Source organism: Meles meles, chromosome 4 (assembly GCF_922984935.1).
Source record: "Meles meles chromosome 4, mMelMel3.1 paternal haplotype, whole genome shotgun sequence".
NCBI classification, from domain to species: domain Eukaryota; kingdom Metazoa; phylum Chordata; class Mammalia; order Carnivora; family Mustelidae; genus Meles; species Meles meles.
In genome coordinates this window covers 96,681,465-96,702,147 of record NC_060069.1, presented here as the reverse complement: position 1 = coordinate 96,702,147, position 20,683 = coordinate 96,681,465, and the positions used below count along the sequence as shown (strand labels likewise).

The 20,683-nt window shown below is 38.1% G+C and overlaps 1 protein-coding gene across 2 annotated transcripts in view; it reads left to right on the top strand.

The window, feature by feature from the left end:
- CFAP91 (cilia and flagella associated protein 91) overlaps positions 1–20,240 on the top strand; it is a 99,023-nt gene extending 78,783 nt beyond the window's left edge. For both annotated transcript variants that reach the window (XM_046001512.1, XM_046001513.1), the window contains 3 exons: positions 125–216; positions 10,678–10,843; positions 19,468–20,240. In XM_046001512.1, the coding sequence (XP_045857468.1) occupies positions 125–216; positions 10,678–10,829 (244 nt within the window). In that variant the 3' untranslated portion in view covers positions 10,830–10,843; positions 19,468–20,240. The remainder of the gene's footprint in view (positions 1–124; positions 217–10,677; positions 10,844–19,467) is intronic.
- Positions 20,241–20,683: the final 443 nt, after the last annotated feature.

Sequence of the window (20,683 nt, the reverse complement as noted above, 5' to 3'; positions counted from 1 at the left end):
AAAGGCAGTGGTGGGATTTGAGCAGTGGAGTCCTTCACATAAGGAGAACTTAAGTAGAAATCAGCAGCTCAGGTAAGGCAACAAAGGAAATAGTTTAATTTGTTTGTTTGTTTGTTTGTTTTAGTCGAACTCAGCTTCAGTCAGAGGAGATTGTTGCTGAGTTGGTTTACAGTTTCCTGATCCCAGAAGTGCAAAAGGACTATGTCAAAGAAAAAGGTAAGCCAATGTAACGCTTCACTTTGTGATTTCCTTTAAAAGATATAAACTATTTTCAATATCCCTGAGATTTAAAATTGAGCAGAAGTATGAAGAAATTTCTGAAGGAGAATCACTGAGTTTTTTTATTTCAGAGCTTGTCAGATTCTCTTCATGCTGTCTGATTCTAGAGTATAATCAGTCTAGTATAGATGGGATGCAGTTCTAGTAAGTGTGATGGCGTATCAAAAGCAAAATCTTCTTTAAGAGTTTGGTTTAAGGAAAATATTGACAATATGCAGGATTTTCAGAGTGTGCTGGCCTTTTGGAGGTGGGACACATCCAGGGTGGGTGTTGGAAAGCTGAGATGCTTGAAGGTTTTAAATCTATTCTGCTGCTCTGCCTGTGCCCCAGATAACTTAGTTTCTGCCAGGACTGTATCTAAGTATAAATATCTTCACTTGTCAAAAGTGGCATGTCTTGAAGACTGATGCCTTTAGTTAATAGAGAAAGAAAAATACTGTCTTAAAAAATGTTTGTGGGGCACCTGGGTGACTCAGTCAGTTAAGCATCTGATTCTTGATTCTGGCTCAGGTCATGATCTCAGGGTCTTGAGATCGAGCCCCACATCTGGCTCCATGCTCCACGTGGAGTCTGCTTGAGATTTTCCCTCTCCCTCTGCCTAACCCCCCAGTCCCCCAAAAGAATACTTCTGTGGAGCTTTCAGCCTATTGGTGATAGGTTACCAGAGACAGAGGGGTGCAACCAGAAGATCAATAAGTGAAATAACTTTCAAGGAAGATGGCCAAATAGGAAGATCTTAAGCTGACCTTGTCCCACAGTTACACATAGATGACACACACTTCAGTGTAAGCAACCCAGAAAACAATCTGAAAACTGGCAGAACATACTCTCAACATCTAAACATAGAGAAGAGATCACATCAAAAGTGGTAGGAAGTGCAGAGACAGGTCAGAAACCAAACTGACCCATGATACTGTCCATGGAAGGGACACTGCAAGCATGGAGAAGGGAAAACAGCAGACCCTACACCAGACACCCCAGGCAAGGAGCACCTGCACAGGGAAGATGAATCCCTATAACCTTTGGTTTTGAAAACCACAGGGGCCTAACTTCACAAGTTTTACAATCAGCAGGGCCCAACATCTGGTACTTTGTAACAGTGGCTTGGCTCTAGAGAGCCAGAGAGCAATAGGAAATAGTCCCCATCCTTAAAGAGACAGCATAACAAACAGCTCTACTGGGATACAGCATGGAAGCAGCAGTTTGAATCTATGAGAAGACTTACTAATCGCAGAACATGTGCTGGAGGGGCAGGGATCTTTAGGAGACTTCTCCAAAACCAAAAGTGTTGTCAGGAGCCATTTACCTCCCTCAACTTCAGCCTAGATAAATGGATACCTACAAGGACCAGCAAGTGCATACTCTACTTAGCTTGCTAACAATATACTCCATTCCCAGGTTCTTCTGGGAATCCCAAGCACTCCACTAAGCAGGAATTCATCTAAAGCTGTGTCACAAACCTGGCATTATGCAAGCAGCTCCAGTGGGCCAGCACCACTCCAAAGTGACTCCTTTGGAAGGAAGATAACCACACACATATCAGTCAACTGTGAATCCAGTAATTGGCAGACATTTGGTCTGACTGCATGCCGCACCCACAAATGAAAGCCTCCCAGAGGTCAACACAGAGAGAATGCCCTATAGTTCAGTGTGACCCTAGCTCTGGTGTACATCAGGCTGACCCAAATCAAGCCCATGGTGACCCCAGACAGCACGGCATCAAACACTGCCCACAACAAGCAGAGAGCCTTTGAAGATGACTAGACTGAAGGCAAACACAACTCAGCCACAACAGTAGGGCATACACAACATGCATAGGAGACATCCCTAAAATTCCAGGATCTGGTGAACGGGGGAAATTGTAATGCAGGGCACTATAGGACTTTATACATCCATTTATACATCCACTTTATACATCCATGACTTTCAAGAGCAGATGTAGCTGACTTTCATAACACATAGAAACAGACACAGACAAAAGGAGGAGACAGAGGAATATGTCCCAAATGAAAGGACAGGACAAAATCATAAGAAAGCTAAATGAAATGGAGATAAGCAATATGCTTGATAGGGAATTTAAAGTAATGGTCATAAACATACTCATTGGAGTATAAACATACTCATTGGAATGGAGAAAAGAGTGAAGAACTCAGACACACAACAAAGAGAGAAAACACAAAAATACACTGGAGGGAAAAAATAGTACATGAGAGGAAGCATAAAACATCAGTGATTTGGAGGATAGAGTAGTGGAAAGTAATCAAGCTGAAAGGAAAAAAAAGGATAATAAAAATGAAAGTAGATTAAGGGAACTCAACCACACCATCAAGTGTAATAACACTTGTAGAGATTCAAGAAAGAGAGGACAGAGAAAAGGGTAGGGGGAGAAAATTTTATTTGAAGAAATAATAGCTGAAAACTTCCTAAATCTGGAGAGGGAAACAGAAAGCTAGATTCAGGAGGCACAAATCACCTCCAACAAAATCAACCCAAGGAGGTCCACACCAAAGTACATGGTAATTAAAATGACAAAAAGCAGTGGTAAAGAATTTTTAAAGCAGCAAGAGAAAAAAAAATAGTTACATATAAGAAATACCCTGTAAGACAGCTGATTTTGCAGCAGAAACATTGGAAGCCAGAAGGGAGTGGCAGGATATAGTCAAAGTGCTGAAAGAGAGAAACATGTGACCAAGAATACTCTATCCAACAAAGCTATCATTCAGAATAGAAGGAGAGAAGAGAAAGTTTGCCAGACAGAAGTTGGAGGAATTCATGACCACTAAATCAGACTTACATGAAATGTTAATGGGGACTCTGCGTGGAAAGGAAAGACCATAAACAGGAGTAAGAATAGGAAGCACAAAACCAGTAAAATAAAGTATATCTATAAAAATCAGTCAAGGGATTCACAAAATGAAAGCATATAAAGTATGACACCATATACCTAAAACATGGTGGAGGAGAGGAATAAAAATTTAGTGCTTTTAGAATGGGTTCAAACTTAAGCAAACAACTTAATATAGACTGCTATTTGCATAAGTCGTTACATATCAACCTAATAGTAACCACAAATCAAAAACCAGTAATCTATATGCAAAAAATTGAGAAGGGAATCCAAGTATATCACTAAAGAAAGCCAGCAAACCAGGAGAGAAAAGAGTAAGAAAGGAACAGAGAAGTATAAAACATGTACTTATTGCTATTTGTTACTTAGCTATCAATAATTACTTTGTTTATAAATGGACTAAATGTTCCAATCAAAGGACACAAGATCATAAAATGGATAAAAAACCAACCCCTATATGCTGCCCACTCATTTCAGACCTAAAGACACATGCAGATTGAAAGTGAAGAGATGCAGAAGGGTTTATCATGCAAATGGAAGTGAAAAGAAAGCTGGGGTACCACTTAGTTCAAATAGACTTGAAAACATGGGGTACCTGGGTGGCTCAGTGGGTTAAGCCTTTGCCTTTGGCTCGAGTCATGATCTCAGGGTCCTGGGATCGAGCCCCACATTGGGCTCTCTGCTCAGCAGGGAGCCTGCTTCCCCCCACCCCCAAGCACCTGCCTCTCTGCCTACTTGTGATCTCTCTCTCTGTGTCAAATAAATATATAAAGTCTTTTAAAAAAAGAAAGAAAACAAACTATAACAGGAAACAAAGACACTACGTAATCATAAAGGGAATAACAATCTAACTAGAAGACACAACAATTGTAAATATTTATGCACCCAACATGGGAGCACTCAAACACATAAAGTAGCTATTAACATACATAAAGAGAGTAAATGATAGTAATACAATAATAATAGGGGACTTTAACACCCCATGTACATCAATGGATAGATCATCCAAAGAGAAAAATCAAGGAAACAGTGTTTTGAATGACCCAGCAGACCAGATGGGCCTAAGAAATACTCAGAAATTTCCATCCTAAAACAGTGGAAGAGGCATTATTTTCAAGCACACATGGAACATTCTCCAGAATAGATTACACGTTAGGCCACAAAATAATTCTCAACAAATTTAAAAAGTTTGAAGTCATATTATGCATCTATTCCAATGACAATGCTATGAAACTAGAAATCAACCATAGGAAAAAATCTGGAAAGAAGACACTACATAGAAGTTAGATTACATGCTACTAAACATTGAATGCATCAGCCAAGAAATAAAAAAATACATGGAGATAAATGAAATGAAAACACAATGATCCAGAACCTTTGAGATGTAGCAAAATCTGTTCTAAGAAGGAAGATTATAGCAATACAAGCCAACCTTAAGAAAAAATCTCAAACAATCTAACTTTACACCTAAAGAAGCTAGAAGAACAACAAGCAAAACCCAAAACCAGAAGGAAGGAAGTAATAAAGATAAGAGAAAAAAATGAATTTAAAAAACAAGGGAGGAAAGGAAGAGCTGCTGCTTTGAAAAGATCAACAAAATTGATAAACCTTTAGCCAGACTCATAAAAGAGAGAGAGAGAGAGAGAGAGAAACGAAGACAGAGGACTCAAACAAAATGAGAAAAGAAAGATGAGAAATAACACCACAGAAATACCAAAGGTTATGAGACTATTATGAAAAATTATATGCTAACAAATTCAACAGCAAGAAGAAATGGATGAATTCCAAGAAATATATAACCTCTCCAGACTAGATCAGGAAGAAATAGAAAATTTGAAGATTGATCACCATCAGGGGAGAGGAATCTATAATCAAAAAAACTTCCAACGAACAAAAGTTTAGGACCAGGTGGCTTCACAGGTGAATTCTACAAGCATTTAAAGAATTATATTTTCTCAAACTATTCTGAAAAATAGAAGAGGAAGGAAAGCTTTCAAATATAGTCTATGAAACCAGCTGATACCCTGATACCAAAACCAGGTAAAGAAGCTACAAAACAAGAGAACTACAGGCTAGTATCTCTAATGAACATAGATGCAAAGATGCTCAACAAACTATTAGCAAACCAAATCCAATAATACATTAAAAAAAATTCACCACAGGCAAGTGGGATTTCTTCCTGGGATGCAAGGGTGCTGCAATATTTGCAAATCAATTAATGTGATACATCACAACAACAACAGAAAGTATAAAAAAAAATGATCATTTCAATAGATGCAGAAAAAGCATTTGACAAAGCACAGTGTCCTTTCATGATAAAGACCCTCAACAAAGTAGGTTTAGAGGGAGCTTACCTGAACATAATAAGGTCCATATATGAAAAACCCACAGCCGAAATTATACTCAGTGGTGAAAAATTGAGTTTTCCCCCTAAGATCAGGAATTAAGACAAGGATGTCCACTCTCACCACTTTTATTCAGCATAATACTGGAAGTCCTAGCCACAGCAATCAGAAGAAAAGAAGAAATAAAAGGCATCCAAATTAGTAAAGAGAAGTAAAAGTTTAACTATTTGCAGATGACGTGGTAATATATAGAGAAAACCCTAATGATGCCACCAAAAAAACTATTAGAACTACTAAATGAATTCAGAAGGGTTACAGGATACATACTCAATAAGCAGAAATCTGTTGCATTTTTATACATTAATAGTGAAGTAACAGAGAAATTAAGAAAATAAGCCCATTCACAATTACACCAAAAAGAATGAAATACCTAGTAATAAACTTAACCAAGGGGGTGAAAGATGTCTACTCTGAACAGTATAAAACACTAATGAAGGAAATTGAAGATGACACAAATGGAAAGACATCACATGTTCATAGATTGGGAGAACAAAATTGTTAAAGTATCCATACTACACAAAGCAATCTACAGATTTAACGGAGTCCCTTTCAAAATTCCAACAGCATTTTTTCACAAAACTAGAACAAATCATCCTAACATTTGTATGGAACCACAAAAGACCCCGAATGACCAAGGCAGTCTTGAAAAAGAAGAACAAAACTTGGAGGTATCACAATCCCAATTTCAGGATATGCTTCAAAACTGTAGCAATCAAACGAGTATGGTACTGGCACAAAAACAGATACATAAATTAATAGAACGCAATAGAAAGCCCAGAAATAAACCCACAATTATAATGGCTGACTAATTTTCCACAAAGGAGGCAAGAAAATGTAATGGGAAAAAGTATCTTTAATAAATACTGTTGGGGAAATTGGATAGCTACATACAAAAGAATGAAGCTGAACCATTTTCTTACATCATATACAAACATACACTCAAAATGGATTAAGGACATATGTGTGAGACCTGAAACCATAAAAATTCCAGAAGAGAGCACGGGCAATAATTTCTCTGAGGTTGGTCATTGCAACAATTTTTCTAGATAGGTCTCCTGAGGCAAGGGAAACAAAAGCAAATATAGACTACTGGGACTACATCAAAATAAAAAGCTTTTGCACAGCAAAGGAAACCATCAACAAAGCTAAAAGACAAACTACTGAATGGGAGAAGATATTTGCAAATGATATATCCAGTAAAGGTTTAGAAAAAATATAAAAAACTTTTATAACTCAGACCAAAAAAAAAAAAATCTTATTAAAAAATGGACAGAAGACATGAACAGACATCTCTCCAAAGAAGACATACAGATGGCCAGAAGACACAGGAAAAGATGACCACACCACTAATCATCAGGGAAATGCACATTAAAACCATGGTGAAATATCACATCATACCAGTCAGCATGGCTAAAATCAAAAACACAAGAAAAAGTGTTGGCAAGGATATATTTTTTTTTAAAGGAAACTTTATGCATTTATGGTAGGAATACAAGCTGGTGCAGCCACTGTAGAAGACTGTACAGAAGTTCTTTTAAAAAAAAGAAAAATAGAATTACGAAATGATCTAGTAATTCCACTACTGGGTATTTACCTAAAGAGTATGAACAGTAATTTGAAAAGATATATGCACCCCTGTGTTTACTGTGGCATTATTTACAATAGCCAAATTATGGAAGCAGCCCAAGTTCCATCAGTAGATGAATGGGTAAAGAAGATGTGGTATATATCCACTATGGAATATTACTCAGCCATAAAAAAAGGAATGAAATCTTGGGGCACCTGGGTGGCTCAGTGGGTTGGGCCTCTGCCTTCGGCTCGTGTCATGGTCTCAGGGTCCTGGGATCAAGTCCCGTGTCGGGCACTCTGCTTGGCGGGGAGCCTGCTTCCTCTTCTCTCTCTGCCTGCCTCTCTGCTTACTTGTGATCTCTCTCTCTCTGTCAAATAAAGAAATAAAATCATTAAAAAAAAAAAGAATGAAATCTTGCCATTTGCAACAACATGGATGGATCCAGAGGGTATAATGCTAAGTGAAGTAAGTCAGACAGAGAAAGACAAACACTATGATTTCACTCCTATGTTAAATTTTAAAACCTCAAATCAACAAAGAAAAAGAGACAAATAGAAAAAAGAATCTTAAGTATAGAGAACAAAGTGATGGTTACCAGTGGGGAGACTGGTGGACAAATATATGAAATAGGTAAAGGGGACTAAGAGTTCACATAACATGATGAGCACTGAAGAATGTATAGAATTGTTGAATCACTGTATTATGCACCTGAAACTAATATAACACTATTTTAATTGTACTGGAAATTTAAAAAAGAATTAAGAAATTTAAAATTATCTTTTGTAAGCCTCAAATGTTTACAATAAAAAAAAATGGAAAGAGCCCAGATGTCCATTGATTGATGGATAGATAAAGAAGATGGTATATGTAGATACAATGGAATATTACTCAGCCATCAAAAAGAATGAAATCTTGCCATTTGCAACAATGTAGATGGAACTAGAGGGTAGTATGCTAAGCAAAATCAATCAATCAGAAAAACAATTATCATATGATCTCACTCATGTGGAATTTAAGAAACAAAACAGAGGATCATAGGGGAAGGGAGGGAAAAATTAAGATGAAATCAGAAAGAGAGATTAAGCCATAAAAGACTCTTAACTCTAGGAAACAAACAGGGTTGGTGGAGGGGAGGTGGATGAAGTTTGGGGTAACTGAGTGATGGGCATTAGGAGGGCACTTGAAGTAATGAGTCCTGGGTGTTGTAAGCAACTGATGAATCACTGAATAATACCACTGAAACTAATAATACAGTATATGTTAATTAAATTGATTTTAAATTAAAAAATTTAAGTGGAAGAACAGCTTGGTTATTTTTTTACAAGGTTTCCATGTTATGCGGGGAATTCTGGACAGGCTTAGAGAAGTATAACATTTCAGATCACCTAATAGGGATAAAGGAATGATGGAATTCTAATGCATTGGAAGAAAACAAAGAAATATCTTTTTTTCCCATTACATAAGTGTACTTTTTTTCCCATTACATAAGTGTGATTTTTAAGACAGTACCTTCTAGTCATTAGCATTTAGTTTGTTTCATTGTGTTTTCCTATAACTAGCAGTGCTGCAAGCAATATATTTTATGCAAATCCTGGTCATGCTACTGACAGTAAATTCCTAGCAGTATGGTGCGGGAAATAGGGTATGTGTGTTTTACTTTTGCTAGATGCTACCAAGTAGCCCCCACGAAAAGATTGTCCTAATTCATACTCCCATCATAGGGATATGGTAGTGCTTATACCAACAATATTTAATTTTCGGATAAAATAATCAGTGTTTTTGTGTCATCTTATAAAAGTGATCTTGTGTTTTCTGAATCTTAAGGAAATATGTAACTCCTTTGTATTTTTCTTATATCCAAAGTGAGGTCAGCCTGCTTCAGGTCAACTCTAACTGAGGGAATTGAAGGAGGCAGGGAAATAGTGTGTTCAGTAGTTAACTAGTTTATGACCCATTCCCCTAGCTTCTCTGGGCTTTGAGGGAAAGTGGCCTCTGAGGAGGCACTTGAGCTTAAGGAATCCAGTGGAACTTGTCTGTGGGGAAGGTGGGCAAGTCCTTAGTCTCTTCTCTTTGTATATATACGCAATGAAGAAAGCCCATCTGGACAGGGAGCACACACTAGGACCTTTTTGTTTCTCTTTTCAAATAAAAGAACCATATGTATTATATATACTCTTTACCCCAAATTAAGATAATATATACAGACCATTTTGAGATATTTCATGATTGAAAATACCTGTATATAGATATAAATTAATAGTAACTACCCAATTTTAAGTGCATGCTAAGTTCCAGATACTGTATTAAGCATTTAAAAAGTACCTATATCAATTTCTTAAAATAGCTAGAGGTCTATTCTTATTTTTCAGTTCTGGAAATAAGTGCTTAGAGATTTTATACAACTTACAGATTTGAACTGTGGTCTGTGTGGAAGTTGCTGTGTGATTTATCCTCTGTAAACTTGCTGACACCTGAATAGCACAGAATCTGTAGTACTTCTTACTGTCCTTTACTAGCTGTATGATCTGGGGCAAATTACTTAATCTCTCTGTGTCTCCATTTCCTTCTCTGAAAATGGGGATATTATTAATAGTCTCTTTTAGGCTTGTGGGGTGGTTTTTTTTTTTTTTTTTTTAAAAGATTTTATTTATTTATTTGACAGAGAGAGAGATTACAAGTAGGCAGAGAGGCAGACAGAGAGAGGAGGAAGCAGGCTCCCTGCGGAGCAGAGAGCCCGATGCGGGGCTCGATCCCAGGACCCTGAGATCATGACCTGAGCCGAAGGCAGCGGCTTAATCCACTGAGCCACCCAGGCGCCCCCTTGTGGGGTGGTTTAAATGAATATATGCCAACTGCTTAGAACAGTGCCCGGCACAAAGTAAGGGCAAATGCTAAATGCTAACATTATCATCATCAACATCAGGATTAGTCCCTTCCGAGGGAAATGGGATGCCTAACTGCTAATTCTTGATAATAAATATCCTTAGAATATGGAGCAAAGACCACCTTCTACAGCCATGAGCTCAGAAACCCATCATCAGTCAACAAGTATCTTCCAGGCTCAAAGAGAAGTAGGAGACAAGGTCTCTAACTTTAAGTCATTACAACCTAATTAGTAAACAAAACGGAAGTCACGTGGAGTGCTTCAGTGCTGCGTGGGTTTGTACAAACTCGAGTGTGGCTGTGGTAGATTCGGGCTGGCCCAGTCTAAGGAGACTTATAGAGTAGCTGGGACCAGAGTTGGGCTATGCAGAGAGGGTAGGACTGGAATGCAAGCATTCCAGGGGAGGGCAGCTGTGGAGGAGAGGAATAGAGGAAGCCTGGTGGGGAGGAGCAGGACCAGATGGAACCTGAGAGTGGGAACAGGGGGAGCAGCACTAATGAGCCTTAGCTCTGGCTCTGTGGAGAAGGTGTACTTCTAAAACAGAGAGCAGCTCATTGTTACTTAATCTCATCAGCTTTAAGCAAGAGAATACGTGGCTTACCCAATTATCATTTCTGTCACTATTTGCTTGAAAATCTTTGGGAATGATTTTGTTTAGACTTTCAGAGTAAAATTTCTTGTCACTTTGGCACAGTGAGGAACGCCCAGCGGAAGCACATCCTTGCAGCCCATCAGATCATCCACAGCCACACGGAAGACATGGTCAACAAGGATTTTGTGGAGCAACAGCAAGATGAGGCGGTCTCAGACACTGACGAGTCACCCGAGGGAGAAACTCAAAAATGAGAATCACAGCTCAGGTGAGGTGGGTTTTTTATCTGAAAGGAGGCAGAGAGGAGGAGAGGCAGCAGCATTCAGTTTTTGCTCTACTCCAACAACCATGATGTGTTTAAGAAAGTGAAACACTCCCATTCAAATTGGCACATTTCATCTAGGTTATGAAATCTACTATTGAAATTCTTAGAGAATAGAGTTGACATGATAGCAATTGGACTCTTGGGTCCAGGAAACAGGATCCTAGGTAATTTTTTATGGGTCCTTAAAGCAGATGATGGTATTCCATCACAAATAAAGCTTAAAATGTGTGTTATAGAAAGCAGCTTGTTTTTAGGGAGTAGACAAGGAATCCCTGTCTCATCAGGCTGGTTGTAAGCATAGCATGAGGCACAGTCTGTCCAATTCTAGCCCAGAAGCCACCTGTAGGCCCTACCAGGAGCTGGTCTTAGGTTCAACTAAACATTCCTTCTCACAAGACTAACATAGACAAGGTTTGATATGAGTTTGGTATCTGTCTACGCAGCAAGATAGAAGTCGGGAGGGAACTGCAGCTTCGAGCAGGGTGGTGGCATATAAAGCTTCGAGCTTTATATGGAAGCTCTTGTGTCCACACAGACACATAGCTATTTAGTCCCCGGTTACAAAGTTCAGGGGCAAGGAAGAGGGATTTACATTGGGTTGGTGCAGACCTGCCCTGGTTTCCATGCCTTGGGGGCCAGGATGTCTCATAATGATTCCACAGGCATTGTGTCCAGGTCCACTTGGTTACAAAAGTCAGCACACTCAGGAAAACTCAAACCTGTGGTTTCCTGTTAGGTATTAATAGTTCATTTATAATTATTTCCAATCAAATGGTAGTTACTTTGTGGTCAAGTAGTGTAGCTTAGTAACATAGTTGATACAAACTACCTTATCAAATTACTAGAACAGAGCTAGGGAGTCAATTGAAAATAAAATTCTCATGAGAATTCTCATAAGAAGGGAAGTGAACCCTTTGCCTATACCTTCTTCCTCAACCCTCCCCTGGTCAAGCACATCGACACTATTTTGGCCTGAGAGTATGCTATCAGGATAGGGAAGACACAAGGCTTACAGGAAAATTTGAGCCTGGCATTCAGAAGATTTGAATGTTAGCCAGTTCTGCCATATTGTATAAACTATAAGTTTATACAGTAATCTCCCTTCACTAAAGGTTTGCCTGTGCTTATATGACCAACAGACCCTGTGCAAGGGAATCTATTAGGGCCTTAAGTTTCAATCAAAGAGGATTGTACAGTGGCTTACTGAACATAATTAAAAACAAACAAACAAAGAGGATCATAGAAGGGATATTGAGAGGAAGAGGCAGTAAAGAAAGAAAGCAGAGAGAAAACTGGTAAAGGACTCTTAAATACCAAGTTATGGCTGTAAATTACTTTCGTTTTTAATTAGTAATGAAAGAGCCTCTGAAATCCCCAAAGACATAAACCATGTCTTTACATGTTACATTATCCATACATCTATGTAATATAAATTCAAGGACCATAGCATTTTGTCTATTTTATTATTATGATAAAAATCATCTTTAATACTTGGATAGTCATTTGTCTTACATGAAAATTTAATAAGATCAGTAATTTACATAGTTTAAAATGAGTATGTCTGCACTTACTTCTGAGTATAAAGTATCTCTTTACTATTTTATTAATGTTTGGAACATGATGCTTAGTTATCCACATTGTATGTACCCTCTCTTCATTCTCTGTGGGAAGAGGGAAGGACAGATATGAGATTATTTAATAATGCTTAGGGATGTAGGCATGGACCATTGGTTTTAAAATATTTTTAATCAGCTTGAAGACAACAGAGAGCTAACAGTGAGGAATCTCTGGGCGGATATCTAAGAGAAGACAAATTCAGAGAGTTGATTCTGGCATTTGCAGCCCCCTTTTTTTCCCCCTGAAGGAATGTGCGTATTTTAGAATATGGGGCTGAAAAGCTGAGTGATGCTTTCACCAGCTTTGTAAAACTAGGGGGACAAAAACTAGAGTCAAGCTGGAGGCCCTGGTAAGCCTCCTCTATTTGGGTTGGGGCACCAATCCCTAGTTGGGACTAGGGGCACCTGGGTCGCTCAGTTGGTTAAATATCCAACTCTTGATTTCAGCCCAGGTCCTGGTCTCAGGGTCATGAGATCAAGCCCTATGTTGGGCTCTGTTTTCAGCAGGAGTCTGCTTGGGATTCACTCTCTCTCTCTGAAATAAATAAATAAATCTTAAAAAAAAAAAAAAAAATGTACCTAACTCATCTGGTTCACAGCTGGAGAGGAATTTGCCTCAGGATGAATCATACCTTGTCCTCCACCCATAGCTGATTTAGAGGACATTTAGATGAGACTTAATTGATGCTCTAATGAGTTAAGACTTTGGGGGCTATTGGGATGGAATGGTGAAAAAGGATATGAATTGGGGGGTGGGTGTGGATTACTACAGACTTGTGTCCCTCCAAAATTCAGATGTTAAAGCCTTAACCTCTAATATGATATTTGGAGATGAGGGCTCTGGGAGGTAACTGGCTTAGATGAGATCATGAAGGTGGGTCCCCCATGATGGGAATGGTGCCCTTATAAGAAGAGACACAGAGAACTTGTCCTCTCTTTTTCCCTGCCATGTGAGAAGAGGCCAAGAAGACAGCCATCTACAAACCAAGAAGAGAGTTTGCCCCAGAAACTGGCCATGCCGACATCTTGATCTTGATCTCCAGAACTGTGAAAAAATGAATTTCTGTTGTTTAAACTCCCCAGTTAAGGTATTTTGTTAAAGCAGCCTGAGCTAACACACTTATGTTTAAAGAGATAAAAGTCAACATCGAAATTTTTAAGAGAATTAGAGACGATACAAATGATATAGCAGATTTCTACTATAAAATAGAAATTCTAGATTCTAAAAATATAGTAATGAACATGAGAAACTCAATGAATGAATTTAAGAGCAGGATAAATATAGCTATGGAGAAAACTAATAAATTAGAAGATAAGTCAGAAGAATTTATACCTAGAAAGAATAAAGGAACAAAAAGGTGGAAACTACAGAGGAGATGCAAGGATAGATGTAGGATAACTTAATCATTAGGAAGAGACAAAAGGATAGTAGGAGTGGACCACCAATTCAAGAAATTTGACTGCTAAGAGAAGAAATATGTTGAGAAATCCTGAATTTATAAAAACCAATGAGAGACTCAATATTTATAACAAGCCTTTTTCTAAAAAAATTTTTTTAAAGATTTTATTTATTTATTTGACAGACAGAGATCACAAATAGGCAGAGAGACAGGCAGAGAGAGGGGGAAGCGGCTCTCCGCTGAGCAGAGAGTCCATGCAGGGCTCAATCCCAGGACCCTGGGATCATGACCTGAGTTGAAGGCATAGGCTTCCCTCTGAGCCACCCAGGTGCCCCATAACAAGACTTCTTAACCCCAAGCAGAAAAATATTAAAAATCTATACCTATATATATTTTAATATGACTGCTGAAAACAAACAAAAAAAATCTTTAAAGTTTTTAGGGGAAAAGGATGTGAATTGTCTTCAAGACAATAATTAAAAATTAAAGAGCAATAATTAAACTGAAGTTGACTTCTGACCAGAAACAAAGCCAGAAAATAATGGAGTGATAGCTTCAAAATGCTGAAATAGTATAATAACATAGGATTCTATACCATGCAAATATATCCTTCAAGAATGACAGTGAAAGACATATTCAGATAAATGAAACAAAATTAGTCACTAGGAATCTTCACTACAAGAAATTACTAAAGGGTGTTTATCAAATAGAAGGAAGATTATCCCAGTTGGAAAGTTGGATATAAAGAATTATGTGGATATTTATTGACTGCAAAAAAAAGAAGAAGAAGAAAAAGCAACACTGGTCACATTACAGTTACACAGCATAAGTAGTGCAAGAGTCTGAAATCTGTGTTTGGGCTAAATTGTTGTAAGGCATTTGCATTATCTAGAAGAGGGATAAAGTGTCATTTAGCATTATCTTTGATGACTCAAGGCGACAGTCCGTAACGTCTAAGGTAACTTCTAAAGCACAGTAGAAAGATGTATGACACTAAACTAATAGAAGAAAATGGAACAAAAGTCCCACTCAATACAAAAGGAAGATAGAAAGGAGAGGAAAAGGAAACAAAACCAATGGAAAGCACTGAATAAAATGGTAGGTGTTTATCGTGGATTCATCATTAATTTATATTAAATGTAAATAGCTAAATGCCCAATCAGAATTTGTCAGACTGAATAAAAATAAATGCTGTTTGTAAGACACGTATGCAAAATCTAAATATGCAGAATGCTTACAAGCTAAAGGATAAAAAAGATACCATGAAAACATCATCCACAGGAAAGCAGGAAAAACAATATTAATATTAGACAGAGAGGACTTTAAAGCAGAAAACCCCACTAGACAAATGAGGGTCACTTCATAAAGATAAAGGTTTTCATTCATTGGGAAGGTTTCAGTCATAAATAGGAATGTATCTAGTAACATGGCCTCAACCTTTGTAAAACAAATGTAATAGCACTGTACAGAGAAATCCAAAATAATGCTAGGAAATTTTAATCTCTATCAGGAATTGGTAGAGCAACCAAAGGGAAAAAAAGAAATGGAAGGCTTGAAATACATAATTAAGAAGTTTGCCTAATGGACATTTATAGAATATTACACCTAACAACTCCAGAATGCATACTCTTTAAGAATACACACAACAAACATGTACAAAAACTGACTATTTATGGTCATAAAGCGAGTGTCAACCATTTCAAAGAGTTGAAATCTTGCAAAGTGTGTTCTTTGATAAAAATGCAATGAGACAATGAACACTGTTATGCTGTAAATAAACAAACGAATAAAAAAAATGCAATGAGGGGCGTCTGGGTGGCTAAGTGGGTTAAGCCTCTGCCTTCGGCTCTTGTCATGGTCTCAGGGTCCTGGGATCGAGCCCCGCATTGGGCTCTCTGCTCAGTGGGGAGCCTGCTTCCCTCTCTCTCTGCCGACTTGTGATCTCTGTCTATCAAATAAGTAAATAAAATCTTAAAAAAAAAAAAAGGAATGAAACGGGAAATCAATGACAAGATAATTCTAATATGTTTGAAAATTAAGAAATACAGTTATAAATACTCTGTTCATCAAAGAAAGTGTCATAGAACTAGAAAATACTTTGAACTGAAAAATGACAAAAATGCTAATATGTATCAAACTTGTGGAATGCTGTTAATGTGGCACTTAGAAATTTGTAGTCTTAAAGCCATTTATTTGAAAAGATGAAAATAAGACTAAGCATCCTTTTTAAGAAATTACAAAAAGAACAGTGAATTAGGGCACCTGGGTGGCTCAGTGGGTTAAGCGTCTGCCTTTGGCTCAGGTCATGATCTCAGGGTCCTCGGATCGAGCCCCACATTGGGCTCTCTGCTCAGCAGGGAGCCTGCTTCCCCCTCTCTGCCTGCCTCTCTGCCTGCTTGTGATCCCAAGCTCTATATCAAATAAATAAATAAAATCTTTTTTTAAAAAAACAGTGAACTAGATGCAAAAAAGCAAAAGGAAAGAAACAATACAATAAAATAACAGCAGAATTGAATAAAACATAAAAATTTGAAGAAAACATTCATAAGTTGAGGGACAGAATTTAATAAAACAGAAAATAGACATGTCTTCTGATTTTAGTAGAATGTAGTAGGTAGCTGCAACATTTAGGGAAAATAATGGATACATTGTAAACACATTTTTTTTAAAGATTTTATTTATTTATTGACAGAGAGAGAGAGAGATCACAAGCAGGTAGAGAGATAGGCAGAGAGAGAGGGGAAGCAGGCTCATTGCTGAGCAGAGAGCCCGATGCGGGACTCAATCCCAGAACCCTGAGATCATGACCTGAGCCGAAGGCAGAGGCTTAACCCACTGATCCACCCAGGCGCCCCTGTAAACACATTTTTAAAGACATTGGAAAGCTATGGAAATGGAAGGTACTAGATGAACAAGAGCAGCAGAGAAGAAAGTCCTTCCTAAGGGATCTGCGATCACTGGCTATTTTCTTGCCTTGGGGCAAGTTTGGCCAAGTTTGTGTACAAGCTGGGTCTCAGGCTTGCCAAAGGCAGAAGATCTTTATTTACTAGCGGAAAGAGAAACCAACAAGCCTTTTAAAATCAGTGTGGCTGGACATGATGGATTACAATCGAGAGGAGCCCCAAACATATGGCCAGATTTCCCCACAGAATGTCAGCAGAAGGTTTTTTGTGGATAAACCTCTTACTAGTGAAAACATGTTTGAATCTATCATGAGTTATTTAACCAGCTGTTTCTATGATGATCTTCACTCAGTCTCATGGATTTAACCATTGTTAATTTATTGTTCCATGATTTTTTTTGGTCAGAAGTAGCTGTATATCCTGACTTGCCTACCTCACTGATACCTGATGGCTTAGCACTGATAACCTTTCAGTGTGAGTTTTTGAGCTCAGATTAAGATGGAGATTTTTCTAAGTAAGAAAACTAACCTTATCCACTACTATGGAATACTGAATGACTTTGGAAATTAACATTGCTGTAGACTTGATAATATTTTTTTGATGAATCCAACCTAAAATTACAAGGCAAAACAGAACTTATATGGCAGAATTTACACTATGGGAAAGTCACTTCAATGGCAACTAACATTGAATCACAAGTAATGGCAAGCTGCTTTATATACTTCCTTTGCCTGTCACACGTTAAAACAAGAAGCAAGATTTTAATCCCCATACATATTTGCAGTGAATATGTTATCTGAGTTTACACCTTCAGGAGCATTTTTTGGACCCTGAAACAAGTGCAAAGGAAATTATCCGATTTCCAAGTCTCTTTAACTGTGCAATGGAGAAATGTCCCACTTAACTTCAGCTGGAAGTGATTAATGTGTGTTGTAATGACATGCTAAGAGGGAAATATCAAGAGAAGAATCTAATGGAGTTCTGTAAATGCCCCCCAGACATACATATGCACAGTTAAAAGCATATGCTCATGGTTGATATCAGTGTTGGCAGCACCTATCTGTGTGACAGACATTTTCAAAGCTGATGGGGGTGGGTGTCGGGGGTCTCATTGCAAATGTTTATCTGCTACTGGGGATATGTAATCAATTTTGATGATCTGAAGCTCAGTTAAGCAGAATGTTATCCCCTAGGGGCGCCTGGGTGGCTCAGTGGGTTAAGCCGCTGCCTTCGGCTCAGGTCATGATCTCAGGGTCCTGGGATCGAGTCCCGCATCGGTCTCTCTGCTCAGCAGCGAGCCTGCTTCCCTTTCTCTCTGCCTGCCTCTCTACTTGTGGTCTCTCTCTGTCAAATAAATAAATAAAATTAAAAAAAAAATAGTGGGTTAAGCAGAATGTTATCCCCTAAATAAGACTCCTGGGGTGCCTGGGTGGCTCAGTGGGTTAAACCTCTGCCTTCAGCTCAGGTCATGATCTCAGGGTCCTGGGATTGAGCCCACATTGGGCTCTCTGCTCAGGAGAGAGCCAGCTTCACCCTCTCTCTGCCTGCCTCCTTGCCTACTTGTGATTTCTCTGTTAAATAAATAGATAAAATCTTTAAAAAAAATACGACTTCCATTTATCTTATTAGTAGACCCATATTAAAAACCTGTAGTCTATTGTTATTACTGCCTTTGAATTTTATCAAAAATTTTGTGAAAATGTCTTCTCTTGTTGAGGACCTAAATAATATAATATCCTTGATTTTATTTACTGGCTCACAAAGCCTAAAATATTTACTATCAGGCCCTTTGCAGAAAACGTTTGTCAATTCCTACTATGTAGCAGTTAAAACGATGAATCAGAACTAAATACAATATGGATGAATCTCACATAGTATTGAAAGAAGCCAAATCCTAAAAAGAAATCTACAGTATGAATTTAAATCCACACAAAACTATGGCATTTAAGAATGCATACTTAGGAGGTAAAGATACAAAGAAAATCAAGGAAGTAAATACTGTAAAAATAAAAATCAGAATGGTGATGACTTTTAGAGGATAGAGAGAGGGTTGTGATTGGGAAGGAGAAAGTGGGAACTTATAGGACTTCTTGACCGGGGCAATATTTACACCGATGAATATTTAACATGAATTCACTAAGCTGTACGTTGGTTTTATGTTATTTTCTCATATATGTCACATTCCTTAATTAAAAGCTAGAAATATGTATGCATACATACAAACATATATGGATTCATGAGGCCTACAATAGATACCAAATATTTCTGGAAAGATCAACGAGAAATTGGTTCAGTATTTGTTGGTAGACCTGAGGACTGGGGGAAATAGACATACTTTCCACATGTTTATATCCTTTTGTAGTTTGAATTTTTTACAGTGTCCACATATTAAGTTTTCAGTTATAATTCAGTTAATGTAAGGTTTGTAAGTCCTGTGATTTGGAAACACACCCTGTGAGTTAAGAAACATTTGGATCATGGGGCTCATAAGTGGCAGAGCTGGGATGTCTGGCGTTGTCTGGCTCCTGAACCAAGGGTCTGTGTAATTGTATCACAGTAGTTTTTTGGATGCATTGGTCTGATAAGGATTTTTCTTAAAAGATGACATAATCGAACATTTGTGTTTTTTTGTTTTTGTTTCTTTACAGATTATCTTTCCTAAAAGAAGCTGTACAGATCATCATATGGAATTCCAGTAATCTGTGCTTCTCCCAAGATGTGCAGCTCTTATGGACTTGTCGATGTGTAATTCATGAGGAAAGATCTTTCTTCTCCATAAACTTCCAATAATTTAAAATTATTTTCAGTAATTATAATCAAATGAAGGAGTTTATTCTCTTTAGTGTTTCTCTTCAAGAGAAAATTTTCTCATGTCTCATTTCAGCATTTTAACTAGGAGGATATTCTGGCTTGCTGAATCAAACAAAAAGAAATGTTACTGAATATTTCTTAAATAGTTTTGGCTTGACATTCATAGTGCATTGACATTATCTGCTAAGTTTGAAAGTATGCATACCCCATGACCTGGCATTTCATCTCCTAGATACATACTCTGCAAAAATATATGGATATGTGCACCAATGGGCATGACAAGAATGTTCACAGCAGCACTTTTCATGACAGCCCCTAAATTAGAAACCCAAACCTCCACTGATGGTGGAACAGAAAAATAAGCTGTGGTATTCAGTAGCCCATCAACTTACCACTGAGCTTTAGATCTAAGAAGAATATTCATGCAACACCCACAGAGAGGATGCTTTGGGGGAGCAATCTGCCCACGCTGTGTGTTGACTAACACAAGGATCCCTCCTCATTTAAATATTGGTAAATAGGGAAAAAACCAAAAACATAAACAAATCTACATGGGCCCCATATGCATGTTACAACAGAACAAAAACCTACCTTAGTCGGGGCGCCTGGGTGGCTCAGTGGGTTAAAGCCTCTGCCTTCAGCCCAGGTCATGGTCCCGGGGTCCTGGGATCGAGCCCCATATAGGTCTCTCTGCGCAGCAGGGAGCCTGCTTCCTCCTCTCTCTCTCTGCCTGCCTCTCTGCCTACTTGTGATCTCTCTCTCTCTCTGTAAAAAAAAAAAAAAAAAAAACACCTACCTTAGAAAATACTCTTCTCTAGGAAACAAGAAAAGCTACCTGCTTGGTGATTTTTAACAGGAGGCAAAAAGAAAGGGGCTCTTGGGAAACTGCAGCCGAGAATAAGAGGAGCAGACGCCAGCAGAAGCAAGAGAGGAAAGCTGGCTAAGATTAAAAAAATACAAAAAGATTTAAAAATCCGTGAAACACATTTGGATGCAGTTAAAAGAATAGAAATACCAAAGCAGAGAATAAAGTAGGTGATGTTGCCAAGAAAC